The sequence below is a fragment of the Candida albicans genome, chromosome R, assembly GCF_000182965.3.
Source record: "Candida albicans SC5314 chromosome R, complete sequence".
Taxonomy (NCBI): Eukaryota; Fungi; Ascomycota; class Pichiomycetes; order Serinales; family Debaryomycetaceae; genus Candida; species Candida albicans.
In genome coordinates this window covers 497,385-512,470 of record NC_032096.1, presented here as the reverse complement: position 1 = coordinate 512,470, position 15,086 = coordinate 497,385, and the positions used below count along the sequence as shown (strand labels likewise).

Below are 15,086 nucleotides of genomic sequence, written 5' to 3'. Positions count from 1 at the left end.
GTTGGCATTGGCTAACTATTTTGTTTTTTGGTTATTATCATATTATATATTAAAAGTAGGGTTGCATACACTTATTAATAAACAAACATATTAAAATACTATATAGCAAAATTATCACGAACAAAAACTAAAGTGACGAATAGGTGTACGCCAATTAAAAAAAAATAAGCCATTAATAAAATTCAAACAACTATAAGAACAATAAGGCAACCAAATATCCCAAAGATGCACCAGCAGCCAATGAGAAGGCTTCAGCAACAGTTGTTGTTGTAAGTGCTGGTCCTTCGGTTCCGGTGCCTGTTAAGGTACCAGTTCCAGTTTCAGTATGGGTTTCAGTTCCAGTGGCGTTTGGATGAATTGTGGTTGTATTATGGTGAAGTGTGGTTGTATTATGATGAACGGTTGCTGTATTTTCGACTGACGTCTCATGAGTAGTTGTATTCTCATGGGTAGTGGTTGGAGCAACAATAGTTGTTGTTTCTGGTGTAGCACCAGTTGTATGTGTTTCTTCAGTTCCTGTCAAGTGCTCAGTTGTATGAACAGTTCCCGTATTCTCTGTATCACCGTGTGCCGTACCTGCACCAGCAGGAGGAGAGCCAGGAATCACTATAGTCGTGGTATATCCGGTCACAGATGTACCATCTTGAGCAAATACTGTATATGATGCTATAACAAGCCAAGCTAAAGTCGAATACTTCATGTTTTTTTGATAAGTTAACAACAAATGAATTGTGATAAAGAAAAACAGGATCAAAATGAAAATTACAACTCAGTGCAATACTTCTTTTTTTTAAGCACAAGCTTTACAGCCGCCTTCACATCCCTTGAATACATGATTTTTCTAGACAAGGAAAGGACAAGAGCTTGCTATAGGACAATAACAATGCTTTGATATGACATATTAATGCATCAATACATAGGAATGTACATATTACATTTTTTGGAAAAAAAAGACCCCCTGCAAATTGATGCACTAAGTTTCCCGGTCAATTTTGCACCCAACACAAAACACCCAACACAATTTATAAGGGAAAACCACATTTTTTATAAAAACTTTAAAATTTATTAGTTAAAATCTTTTGCGAATTTTCTATTCAAATACCTATACAATTGACTCTATATTTTAAATCAAAACCAATGCTGCTAAGGCAACAGCATTCATTCCGACCACAACATTACCCATACCAGCTGAGCTACTTGAATTTGAGGAACCAGAAGTCTGCAATTGTCTAGTGGTAGATTGACTAATAGAAGAGGAAATGCCTAAACCTGCTGGACCAGAGCTAGCACCAGTAGCAACTGAGTTTCCAGTAATGCTACCTCTAGATCCTGAACCACTGCCTGAACCAGAACCGACACCAGCTCCGGAGCCGGAGCCTGAGCCTGAACTTGTACCATTAGATGAACCTGAGCCACCAGAGGGACTTGTACTATTAGATGAGCCCAGACCACCAACTAAGCTTCCTGCACCAGAAGTTTCTTGTCCAGCAGCAGCTGTTTCGGCACCCAGGGCGGCAGCACCAGCAGCGGTTTCAGCACCCAGGGCAGCACCAGCAGCACCAGAAGTAGCAGTTTTAGCAGCACCAGCAGCACCAGAAGTAGCAGTTTTTGCAGCACCAACAGCACCAGAAGTGGCAGTATCAGCAGCACCGGCGGCACCTGAGGTGGCAGTTTTAGCAGCACCGGCGGCACCAGAAGTGGCAGTATCAGCAGCACCGGCGGCACCAGAAGCAACAGTGTTTGCAATACCGGCAGCACCTGAGGTGGCAGTATCAGCAGCACCGGCGGCACCTGAGGCAACAGTATTAGCAGCACCGACAGCACCAGATGTGACAGCAGCAGCTGCACCCCCTGCTGCAGAAGCAGCGTCAGCAAGTATATCTTTCTTTTCGATATTATGGAAAGGGGAAATGTTAAGTGCAGTAGCAATTGGGATTATAGATGTGGATAAAACTAATGTGGAAACTCTCATTTCGATTTATAAATGTTGTTGTTTAAACTTGATAAATTGATTTAAAAGTGAAAATAAATATAACTTGACTCTAATTTCTAAAAGTATTGTTGAACAATAAGGAAAAATAAATATTTCATTGAAAAAAAAAAATTGATGGACCTGAAAAGTCCAAGTCTTGGGGTATTTATATTGTGAAAGCTTTTGGTGTCCGGGCGTGGTATGTGTAGTGTATGTTTTTGTTGAAACATTGACACACCTGGAACGGGTTTTGTGCAGTACAAAGTTACTGTATATGGCGTTTTTTCTTCTCTTAATTTCAGGGGGACACATTTGTTACTTGGCATTTTGAAGGAGCAGTGCCTCCCTGGATCGATCACCGTGGCACAGACTATAAATCAGGATTTGATCCTATTGTTCGCGCATTTCTTTATGCAGACAACTAGTATGCAAAATTACAACATATGGCAATATTATAGCCACTCAGCGTGGGACGAGTTTTCTTTTTATAGAAAAACTATGCCAATTTATTTACATTCCAACTTAAAATGGCAATAGTGGATCAAGGGAATTACAATTACATGCAGAATCCAGAATCGCGATAGTAACAAAAACCAGCCCACTTGCCAGCCAGCCCCACCCCCACAGCCACCTTGGAAATGTCCCGAATCAAACTTAAAGTAAAAATTTCAAGAGTTTTTCACTCTACTTGGACCAAAATAAATGTGGCGCTTTTAGTGGTTACACTTGAATTAAGCGAGACTTGTAATCATCTTTCACAACGCGTATCACGTGCCACGCGTCTAAATATCCTTTTTAGTGAATGAAATTCGAAAACTTGTAAATGATATGTCTCTTTTGCAAGCAGTAATGATTATGAAATCATAAGTTTGGGTGATTCGAATAATTCACGTAGTGTATGTTGTTATTATTGCTACAGCCAATCTGATTTGTTCAAGGTCACCTCGCACTGGACACGACTTTTTCTGATACACAATTTTTCCGTTTATTCTAGAACCGTCTATGGACCTACACATAAAATATATATTTGAAGCAAAAATCCAACCTGCCTCCCAACCAACCAACCCTTGGTAGCAAGATTACTCTGCCTCGTACACAACTTGAAATTTAATAAATTAATTTTATTTCCCATTATGTTTTTATGCATATGACGACAAATCCGAAAAAGCACTCCAGGTCAGATGACGATGAGGAAGATTCTCTACATGATTATTCCGGAAAACGGGTGAAGTTAGATTCACTTTTGAAGAATTTGTCCCTCAAAGACCAAGAAAACGAAAAGAGATATATAATTAATCCCAAAATCACGTACGAAAATATTTTTAGTAAATCTGGATCACGCTATTCCTCATTTACAGAATCACAATTGGCATCCAACCTAAATGAAAAACTAACTAGGAGTTTCAAAAATGTACTAGAATCAGGGTTACGATTGATACCATGGTATAATTCCAAGTTTCTTATAATGTATCGATATCAAAAATGGTTTATCAAATTGTTCAACCGGTTTATCAAGAAATATAATGAAAGAAACAGAGTATCGATCAGCACGTTTCACTCTTTCGCAGATATAGTGAAGTTAGTTAGGGATAAGTTGATCACTTTAGAAGATCTAGCGAATATAATAAACCAGGAAAATCAACTTGAAATGAAAAGATTAGAGCTCAAACAAGAGATGAGACGACTGGAAAAACGGTTTGAAGAGGTCACAGCAGAACAAGATGCTTATCAAGATCTCAAATACAACTATTGGGATAACTTAAAGTTTGACAAAGATCTCGATATGTTGGATGTATCTGATGATGAGCCAGATAATTTGAAATTTGAAGAGTTAGATGATGATACAGTAATGGTACAGGATCTCTAATCATTTGTAGTAAAAAAAAAAAGAGTCACAAAGATCGCAGCAATTATGTAATTGTAGCAATTTGCTAGTTTTTTTTTTTCTCTCCTTTGTTGTCTATCTACAACTTGGTCTTGATCTTTTGAATCCGTAGTTTTACTCGCATGGTAATCTCGCCCAATAATATATGTTGCTGGTACTTTGTCTACCAGACGATATCGTCCTTACAATATTTAAACACCTATCACCTGATGAATGCAGTGAAATTATTACCAATATTGAAGACATCCATATAGCTCAGCCATTTGTCGACAAATTATATCAGCGACTACTCAGTGGGAAGTTATTGATAACAAATGATCAACCCAATCATCGGTATATAGCAGACTATCAACTAACACTAGAAAAGTTCCAAAACAAATTTTTGGACACATCCGTGGAAGCCTTGATGTTTCGACTGACACGTCCAAATTATATGGAATTCAATTTTACTAGACAGCATTGTGACTACATGAATTTCATTTATAATTTGAAGCAATTTCATGAGCTATTGAAAGACCCAAATTGTCAAGAATACTTTCGAAAAGTATTGCAAGTGAACATGTATCTTGATGCTAACTTGGTCTTGATTGAAAATCCAGACAACTTAACAGCCATCGTCATCAAACTGGTATTGGAATTAAGTGACCACCCCGAACTTGCGTGCAAAGTGAAGCATTTGACTATAAAGGCAGGTGATATAGGGAATATGTGTGTGCCACAGTGGTCTCTTTTACTTCCCAAATTCACTTCACTTGTTTCTTTGAATATGCTGCAGAATTTACTCAAGAGTAACTATGGACAATACTTGGATGTTTGGGGCCGACAGGAAAAATTCCCCAACGGTTTGAAACTGTTAAACCTCAACTACAACATGCTCACATATGTTTCTAAACAATTTCTATCATGTCTTCCACACACATTAGAAGAATTACTAATGAATCAGAACGACATAGAACTTGTCGAAAATTGTGATTTGGGATTGCTTCTACCAAATCTACGAAGATGGGAACTCAATTATACCAAGTTAAGTGTCATCAATCCTCAGATGATAATATCTTGCAAGACAGGATTCACCCTAGAATTAATGTCAACTTATTTGCCGCAACCAGATATTAATGAGCTACAAAGAATAGCCCACGAAAAGTCTTTACATATTATAGTATAGGAATATTGTGGTGGACTCTTTCATTGTTTATAGCATTTGTTAATCATTATAGAAGACATTAGCTAGTTTTTAACCAACTAGTTAAATCAATTGTAGATAAGAACGTCAGTACTAGGTGATGCAGAGAACGCACACATGTACACACACACTAAACTTTAAGACTTTCAAGCAGAGACTTGTGAATGTTTTTATTTTATCATTTGAATTATACTAGGACTCGCAGATTGTTTTTGTTAGATAAGTTATATAACAATACCAGCTTGAGATAATACTATAAATCACTGTAAGAACTGTATGTGTTCGAAAAATATACACAACTCTTTGAGGCTAGTGTAACAAAACAGCAAAAAAAAAAATAAAAAGAACACGAAAAAAATAATAATCTTGATCTATCAAAACATCATTATTGAACCAACCAAATACACTTTTGAATTATGGAATTCTTCACCAAGACCTTGAGTTCCTTCACCGGGGGATCTATTCCATATAAGTTAAAAGATAAAATAGTTGACCCTTTGGCGCCTACCACATCATTGGATCGTAACTCGATTTGGACATTACATGATGGAATTAATCCAAAAGATAACTCACCAGTATCAGTATTTGAATTCAATTTGAAAGACCCAGCTAATCAACAACGTATTGGTTTAGCCAGAAATACATTTAAAAAATTGAAATTAATTAAATTCCCCGGAGTAATTTCCATAGTTGATTTTATCGACAATGATTATTCGTTGTATATAATCACAGAACCTGTTAAACCTTTACTGATTTACCTTGAAGAAACTGGACTTAAAGGTGATTCCTTAGTTGCTGGTATTTATTCAGTTGCCCAAAGTATTTCCTTTATAAATGAGGCAGCCAATTCCTTGTATGGTGGGTTAAACTATTTTTCTTCCGTATATGTTACTTTGTCAGGCGACTGGAAGTTAATGGGGTTCGAATTGCTTACCAATTTAACATCTGACCCAGATCAACCGATCTACAGATTATCAAGATACATGCCTATTTCTTGGAAAGAATATTCCAATGATTTGGATTCGGAGACTATTCGCAAAGATCCTAAGAAATTTGATTCATACAGATTTGGTAATTTCATTATGACTGTGTTTAATAATGGTGTTATTGACACAAATTATAGCAAGCTCCCTCCTAAGATGTCAGCGTCCGTCAAGAGACTTTTACTGCAAAAACCAAATTTAAGAAGTACCATTACCATGTATTTGAAAGATTTAGAATCATGGCACAAACAAAATTCAGTTATTAAATTTACAGAACAAGTCAATGAATTAAAGTTTTTACAGGAGTCTGAAAAAATAGCTTTCTTCAAACACGAGTTGCCAGAATATATTCAAGATGATTCCTCATTCCCACCAGGGTTATTGAGTTACAAATTATTGCCAGAATTGATTAACCAATACAAGCAATTATCCAAATCCCCCACAGCAGACCCAGGACGTCAAGAAACACTATCAACTATACTTAATTTGACAATCAAGTTTGGGATTAAATTAGAAGCCGATGAATTCAACAAGACGATAAAGCCGATTATTATTGATAGTTTTGCTCTTGCAGATAGATCAATTAGACTAGTGTTGTTAACACATTTACCCGACTACCAACAATTTTTAACTGAAACAGATATTCAATACAAGATATTTAATCAATTGATAACTGGGTTTCAAGATACCAATTTTATGATTAGAGAAACCACATTAAAGTCAATTACAATTGTTATTGATAAAATATCAGTTAAACAAGTTAACCAAGAGCTATTGAGGATTTTAGCCAAGTCTCAAATGGATCCAAAACCATCAATTAGAGTGAATACAGTTATCTTAATCATTAAAATTTCCCTGAAAATTTACAAATCCTCGAAAAATAATGTTTTAATCACTGCCCTTGCGAAATCATTACGTGATACATTTATTCCATGTAAAATGACCGCATTACAAGGTTTTGAGTCATTGATAGACGAATTTTCGTTAGAAGAAATATGTTCCAAAATTCTAGGTCATTTGGCAATCTCACTTATGGATAGGAAACTGAGTAAAGTTAGAAAAGAAGCAAAAAGAATATTCCAATTGTATTTGGACTCTGTGGAATCCCATGCAAACCTGTTACCAGAAGGAGATGAAGATGAAGACGAAGAGGAGCGTGAGTTTTTCAAAAAGTTTTCTCCTGCTAGTGTCCCTTCCAATAACACAAGCACAGACAATGTTGCTTCAACAGGAAATACAAGTAACAATACAGCTTCATCTTTTGGCTGGGGGATGGTTAGTAAATTTACTTCATTGGGAGGAGAAATGAATAAAGATTTCAATCGTTCCACTCCAGATATAACTAGAGCGACATCTCCTACAATTACTGCTGATGATACTGCTGCTACCAAGATTGATGACAATGGTTGGGATGACTTCAATGATGAATGGGTCAATGATGAACCAGATGTAGTCGATGTACCAGATACCATTATAGAACCAACCAGAAAGATCAATTTAGGAAAGTCTACTGATATAACAACTCCTAAAAAATTGCCATCAAAACCTGCTCCAAGAAAGACTACATCTTTGAAATTGGGTTCCAAAACAACTAAACCGAAACAAACTTTGCAATTGAATTTGAAAGTTGACGATGATGACAATGATGATAACTGGGGAGATGGTTGGTAATTGAATTTGTATAAATGAAGAAAATAAAGTATGGAATTCCGTCGTTTGTTCTTATCCTGGTTGTTCCCAAGAATTTGCTGTAATACTTGCCTAGTTTTCTTTTTCAGATTATAAATAGAACAGATACCTATATAGATGAATATTTGGGTGTTTATTGCATGTAATTATTCATTATTGACTACGCCAATCACTTGAAGCATTTTTTTTCTCATTTGAATTCAACCCTACTTTACTTTATACAGAAAAGAGAATACTAAGAAATCCAAACAAGGATAGTGTTTAATTCTCATATTCTTCTTTCCCCTCAACTCAAATGATCACCATATCTCAAAAGAGATAAGTAGATTTCTTTGCCACTTATAAAAGGTAAACCAACTAAAATGCTAATTAATATAGCTGCGCTTGAGTTTCAGATTTAGTACTACACCACAAACAATCAATGGATATCGTTTGATCCCCAAAAAAATGCAATTATATGGTGCCGTTCCACAGGAAAGTTGAAATTAAATGAATGATACTATTCAGAACATTTCACATCCGTAAATAGTTTAGTAAAAATTCGAGCTTGGAAGTATCATTTACGGGTAGTACGATAATGACGATAACTGATACTTAATTTCACCTATTTAGTGAGTCAAGCAGATAAGAGGAGAGAATAAATTAAACAGGGGTCGTGTCTTAGTTGAGCTAATCAAATGGTACGGCATCAAAATTTTGTTATATACGATGGGGACAAAATCAGCCACAAAAGCTATACTCGGATGGTTTATGAGAATTATTATTATCGTTATCAATATTGTCAATCAGTCTCTGGCTTTTATTTTATCTTATAATTTCAAGATAAGTATCAAATTAGACTAGTTTTGACACATGTTGCTTGAGAAAAGTAATGGTTACAAGAAACCTTTGGTGACAAGTTTTTATATGAATTTAAACCACTGAAGTTTGAACAAGAATAAACTTTTATTTAACGATGGAATTAATAAATTTATCCACAGTGTAAACTGTGGATCATAGTAGAGCAAATTCATACCAATTATTGACAATCGAATGTCCATAACAAATCAATTAACTTCCCCCACAAAAATCTTAGTATTCGCAATCACCCGATAATTAAAAAAGTTGTTTGTGTTGTACGGCATCAAAAAAAAAAAATTTCCACAATTCCAAACAGAGAGAGATAAGCAAATATTCATTCTGACAGATTAGACCGTGACAGCTACAAAGTAACAAAGCCGACAACAAACACAAAGCACAGCGGTTAAGATTAGGATTGTACAATTTCAAAGAACCTGATGATATGTATAAAATCGGTTTATTTTGTATTTAAACAGCTTGGACAATAGGGATACAAAGATGTATTGAAAGTTGAACAGCCTTACATTCTGTTTTAAGTGACAAACAACAAATAAACCGTTGGAAAATATACGTCAGATTAATTATCAGAAACCTATGTTATTAAATATCACTATATAATGGTCTTGTTGGTTCTGATAAACCTGTCAAGAGATAAATGCGCTAAAAAGCAAAAATTCAAATTCAAAATAGAAAAATACTCTTGGCAATTTATAATATCATTAAAAGCAACTAAAAATTGACAAAGAAATAATCCACACACACACTAATAGTGATATTATTATTAGTTCACCTTATCAAATCAATGCTTCAATTCTAATTTATTATTTTATTATTAGTAGAATGTGATTTGCAACCACTTGTTTTTTGCTTTCTATCTTTCTTTCCTTCTTTCATAAATTGTGTGGGTGTATTTATGGCGTGAACAAGAAAAAAAAAAACAAACCCACCACTAACGAAGAATACTCTATCTATCATTTGTTTTGTGATAAAATATTTTACCGAATTAATTTTTTCTTGGTTTTTACAACCAAATTTGGTATTTTTTTATTAGGAAGCCACATTTAATTTCTTAATAACCAATCAACAATTTACAATTTACAATACCTTAAATACGTTATCTTTAATTAATATTCCCCGTAAAGCAACATTAAACATTCAGATGCTAAATTTACAAAATAATTGATGCCGTGTACAACATCCTTTTGCAAAATTTACTATAAATATGGTTTTAAAAGATTGCAAATTGAATTTAAAGTTAATTGAAACTATTAGTAGTTACGATACTCAGCAAAATAATTCAAATATGACAGAGAAAGATTTGGCTGGACAACCAACTATACAATCAGTCGGAAGTCACTTGCAAGTCCAAGATCATGAAGTTAATTTACAAGCTATAATTTCCAATCCTCTTTCCATTGGTGAAGTTGCTACTACATTAACTGAATCCCAAAAATGGTTTGTCTTGAAGAGATTACATTTTGATGCTTTGGTATCTTTAGAAGAATTACCACCTCAAGCTAGTTTTATATTCGAAAAGATTGAACAGATGACTACTGAAGAAGCCGTGGAAATCTTAAGAAAGGCAATTGAAGAACATGCAACTGATGTCAATATTCCAGAACATGACTTGGATCTTTGGAAAGAGTTAGTTGAAAATTCTCACAAGTTCACCAAAGTTCAATTACAAGAAAAATTGGGTAGTAACTCATCGTCATCAGTGGAAGGTGAGAAGACAGCTGATGTCGAAAAAGGTCACGAAATTGTTGATTGGGATTTACAAGTACGTTTAGAATCGGTATTGGTTGCTTACTGGTCTCCATATCCTGAAGTTAGAGCAGTTACTTTCCCATATGATGATCCAACTATTCCTGCTGAGACATTCAGAGTATACTTAATTGGTATTATATGGACAGCAATAGGTGCAGTGATTAATCAATTCTTCACAGAAAGAAGGCCAAGTATTACTCTTGCCATGTCGGTTGTTCAAGTGTTTCTTTACCCATCAGGGTTACTCTGTGAATGGATTTTACCAAAATGGAAATTTAAAATTTGGAAATTGAGTATTGATTTAAATCCAGGTCCATATACATACAAAGAGCAAATGTTGGCCACTATCTTTTGTGGCGTCACTGGTGGTGGGACTTCTTACGTAGCTTGGAATATTCTTATGCAAAAGTCACCAGTATTTTATGACAACAAATGGGTTGATTTTGGATACCAAGTTTTGTTAATTTTATCTACAAACTTTCTTGGTGTTGGTCTTGCTGGTATAATGAGAAAGTTTGCCGTGTATCCTACTAAAGCAGTGTGGCCATCTATCTTGCCTGGGTTGGCATTGAACAAAACATTGATGACTCCTGCTAGAAAAGAAATCATCAATGGCTGGAAGATATCCAGTTACAATTTTTTCTTTATTGCATTTATTGGTTCATTTTTGTACTTCTGGGTTCCAGATTACTTATTCCAAGCTTTATCAACTTTTAATTGGATGACATGGATCAAACCTGATAACCAAAACCTTGCAGTAGTCACTGGTTCAGTTGGTGGGTTAGGTTTGAACCCCATTACCACTTTCGATTGGAATTATTTCAGTTCTATGCTTCAACCACTTCAGGTACCATTTTTCAATCCAGTTAACAATATTATTGGTATGAGTATTGCATTCTTTTGTATCCTTGGTGTTTGGTATTCAAATTATAAATGGACTGGTTACTTACCAATTAATGACAATGGACTTTACAGTAATACTGGTGAACCTTACTCGGTTAGACTGGTTGTTGATGCCAATAGTTTGTTTGATCAAGCAAAATACAATGAAATGGGTCCACCATTCTATACCGCCGCCAATTTAGTTGTTTATGGTGCCTTTTTTGCTATTTACCCTTTCCATTTTGTTTATGAGATTGGTATGAATTATGACCAAATGTGGGATGCATGTAAATCGTTTTGGAGAGTTATCAAAGATTTCAAGAAGTCAACATACGATGGTTTTGATGATCCACATAGTACTATGATGAGAGCCTACCCTGAAGTTCCAGAATGGGCTTATTTAATTATTGTTGTCATTTCTTTGGTATTGGCCATTTTGTGTGTCAAAGTTTATCCAGCTGAGACACCAGTGTGGGGTATTTTCTTCGCATTAGGTATTAACTTTGTGTTCTTAATTCCTTTAACCACTATTTATGCCAGAACTGGATTTGCATTTGGATTAAATGTTTTGGTTGAGTTAATTGTTGGTTACGCCATTCCAGGTAACGGGTTAGCCTTAGCATTCATAAAGGCTTTAGGTTATAACATTGATGGTCAAGCACAAAACTTTGTTAATGATTTGAAACAAGGTCATTATGCTAAACTCCCACCAAGAGCTGTGTACAGAGTCCAACTTTTGTCAATCTTTATTGCTTCATTTATCCAATTAGGTATATTGAACTTCCAAGTTAATGGTGGTATTAAAGATTATTGTGATCCTAAAAACACACAAAGATTCACATGTCCAAATGGTAGAACTTTCTATTCTGCATCTGTATTATGGGGGGTTATTGGACCTAAGAAAGTCTTTAATGGTTTGTATCCAATTTTGAGATGGTGTTTCTTGATTGGGTTTTTAATTGCATTTCCATGTATTGCCATTAAAAAATGGGGACCAAGAAAATACGTCAAATACTTTGAACCATCTATTGTTATTGGTGGATTCTTGAATTACGCTCCATATAATTTGTCATACTATATCCCTGGTCTTTATGTATCATTTACATTTATGTCATACATTAAAAGAAAATATGAAGCATGGTGGCAGAAATATAATTATATTCTTTCAACTGGTTTGAATGCTGGTATTGCTTTTTCATCAATTATCATTTTCTTTGCAGTAATGTATCATGCCAAAGATATCAACTGGTGGGGTAATACTGTTATGTACGAAGGTATGGATGGTAGTATGACAGGATGGTTAAATGCCACCGTGGATGCACCAGATGGTTACTTTGGACCAAGGATCGGTCATTTCCCTTAGGAGTGTCGATGTTGAAGAGATATAATATGTTTGATTTAGTTAATCTTGTTCGTTTTATTCGGTGTAATAATAGTAATGTATAAATACATTTTTTTTACAATTTATAATTTTAAAACTAACCAATTTTTTTAAACAAGTTTTCTATTTTGATATATAAAATTCTTACAAAACCACACATATTTTCAAACTTATACAGATGATTCTTGGTGTATTGATGGTAAGGAATTGTTGCAAAAACCATTCGAATAACCGTTTCGTATATTTAATTTGCAGCAAACGTTTTCATTCAAAATGAAAAAATATGTGGTTCCAATTGGTTTGATTACTTTTGATGAGAATAAGGCACAAACCACAAACATATATTTAATTTTCTTACTAGATTATAAGAGATTAAAATCGAAGCGAAGATGGTTTATTTCGATTCAAAGATGCAAATAGATCTCCGTAATTGCTTTTTTTTGACGGTGCGCATATTATTTAAACGCAATTTAACAAATAGTACACAAAACAAAATGTGTCAAGTTTGTAGCCGCGTTTGTGTCACCAAATATTTTTGACTTATTCAACCATGATTGAACTACCACTTTCCTTCGATTATATCTGCTTAATTTAATATTAACACAATTAACAAGAGAAACGGATAAGCTCAATATTGAGTAATTGAAGTTGTTGATGAAGAGAACTGTAAAAAAAATGTCAATGAACGCATCTGCCATCGCCATCCTGTGTGGCAAGTGAACTTAATCAACAAGCAACAAATACAATTCTTTGTTCAAAGTTAAGAGTTTCTTCCACCCTTTGCTCGTTAAAATAAAGTACATAACAACTTACTTGAAAATAACGTTGATTATTGGTTCCATGACTCGTGTAAATGAACAATAGCTGTTGTTTTGCAGTATCAATTTGATGTTGAATTTATCAAGAGTATTATTGGTTTAAACTGACTATAAAGTATACTTTGATGTCTTATCAAGTGTTGGTTTGATCTAATAGCAACCAAAAACAGTCCTTTAGCTTGTATCGTATGGCATCAACAGTAAATGACACACAACATAAAGAAGATTTTTCATTTCTTGCCGTTTGATAGATTACACTTTTATCTTTCCTATCTCAGACCATAATATCCCCCTTACACTTTTATCTGATGAATATATAGATTTTAAAAGATTTTAGTGATTGGCAAAACTGATAAGGGAACCATTTGCACAATGTGTGATTGTTTATGCTCATGTATTCTCCACAATGAGGGATTTTTGGCTTGTACTTTCATACGCCTTATCATTTCTTTTTTTTTTGGTAGAGTTGCTCTTTTGCGTCTATTACTTTTGAGTTTCATTTGATTGGCGGTTTCGGTATGCTAGCCGACATTTAACAATTTATCAAAAATAATGATGCACAGCTTATTATTGATAATCACAATTTGAACACTACACTTAGATATAGAAGTTGGTTGTTCCACTTTCATTCTTGTTAAATGATTTCTTATCTTACTATCAGGGTCACACAAGCAGTGGAATACAGTTTTAACCAATGTGTTAGGTGGCATATATTGACGGGTGGATTATAAAATTGATTGTACATTATTGGCTGGCACCAATGATTGGATACATTAGCTATTCTATAAAAGTTATCCCTTAATTTAAATAATGACTGCAGCAATATACGGGATCATTTGCTTGCATTTCCGACAATGGAGTATTTGGCGGCAAAAGTTTAGCTACTAATTTGACTCTAGAGTAACGTACAGTTTATTTAGATATTAAAGTATTTCCAGCAATATTTATGAGAGATATTGCTACTTTACTGGATGTAATCAATACTATTTTTATTGGTTCGTCAATTTCAGTTGTTATTAATATCAATCCAACATAGCGTTCACCAACTGAGCTACAATTCTTGAATACTGAAAACTTGCCATTTCTATTAATTTTAATTAGTAACTGTTTTCTAAAATCTATTTGGTCGTACAAACCAGGCGGAATTAGCTTAAATTTTGAAAAAGAAAAAGATAGTGTGACGGTCCGTAAAATAGCATGTGTTTTAACCGCCGGGGGTCTTGGTTTTGTCATAGGTATGATCACTCAAAATTTCAGACTAAAAAGTTTTAGCTCTGTTGTAACCATTTCTTTTACTCTTAGTTGTTTTACTATTACTTTACTCCTCAAATAATGCCATAGCTTGCCAAGAAAAAGGGAAAGTTTTGACAGCTTCTTTTTTCAATTTCTTCGAAGAATTTACTGTTCTTATTGTTATAATTACTCTCAATATCGTAAAATAGTGTCCTTGTGACACTATTTGCTATTTCATTACCAAAACTGTATTTAACAAATAAACGTTTGTCATCACCTGCCTCTCTTGTTTCAAACTTGAAATAGTTTCCTTTATCATGCATTCGAATTAGTCAATTATTCACCTCCTCCCCATGACGCAAATCAAATTTGTTTTCATTGTACGGCATCAAAAAATAGATAAAAACAAAAAATCTCAAGCGCGATGGTGCCGAAGGTTACTTATTTCATCAT

The 15,086-nt window shown here is 34.5% G+C and overlaps 6 protein-coding genes across 6 annotated transcripts; 4 read left to right on the top strand and 2 right to left on the bottom strand. All coding sequences in view use genetic code 12, as the record gives it.

Moving 5' to 3' along the window:
• Positions 1-190: 190 nt before the first annotated feature.
• Positions 191-700, bottom strand: PGA22 (Pga22p; the record flags this gene model as incomplete). Its single annotated transcript, XM_708333.1, has 1 exon — positions 191-700. The coding sequence occupies one exon, from the start codon at positions 698-700 to the stop codon at positions 191-193; it is 510 nt and encodes a 169-aa protein (XP_713426.1).
• A 423-nt stretch (positions 701-1,123) lies between these two features.
• Positions 1,124-1,972, bottom strand: PGA23 (Pga23p; the record flags this gene model as incomplete). Its single annotated transcript, XM_708335.2, has 1 exon — positions 1,124-1,972. One exon carries the CDS (start codon positions 1,970-1,972, stop codon positions 1,124-1,126), a length of 849 nt encoding a protein of 282 aa, XP_713428.1.
• A 1,141-nt stretch (positions 1,973-3,113) lies between these two features.
• CAALFM_CR02270CA (uncharacterized protein) lies at positions 3,114-3,839 on the top strand (the record flags this gene model as incomplete). The annotated part of the gene is made up of 1 exon (XM_708337.1): positions 3,114-3,839. One exon carries the CDS (start codon positions 3,114-3,116, stop codon positions 3,837-3,839), a length of 726 nt encoding a protein of 241 aa, XP_713430.1.
• A 163-nt stretch (positions 3,840-4,002) lies between these two features.
• CAALFM_CR02260CA (uncharacterized protein) lies at positions 4,003-5,022 on the top strand (the record flags this gene model as incomplete). Its single annotated transcript, XM_708338.2, has 1 exon — positions 4,003-5,022. One exon carries the CDS (start codon positions 4,003-4,005, stop codon positions 5,020-5,022), a length of 1,020 nt encoding a protein of 339 aa, XP_713431.2.
• A 434-nt stretch (positions 5,023-5,456) lies between these two features.
• Positions 5,457-7,694, top strand: CEX1 (Cex1p; the record flags this gene model as incomplete). Its single annotated transcript, XM_708339.2, has 1 exon — positions 5,457-7,694. One exon carries the CDS (start codon positions 5,457-5,459, stop codon positions 7,692-7,694), a length of 2,238 nt encoding a protein of 745 aa, XP_713432.2.
• Positions 7,695-9,774: 2,080 nt separating this feature from the next.
• OPT2 (Opt2p) lies at positions 9,775-12,564 on the top strand (the record flags this gene model as incomplete). The annotated part of the gene is made up of 1 exon (XM_708341.1): positions 9,775-12,564. One exon carries the CDS (start codon positions 9,775-9,777, stop codon positions 12,562-12,564), a length of 2,790 nt encoding a protein of 929 aa, XP_713434.1.
• Positions 12,565-15,086: the final 2,522 nt, after the last annotated feature.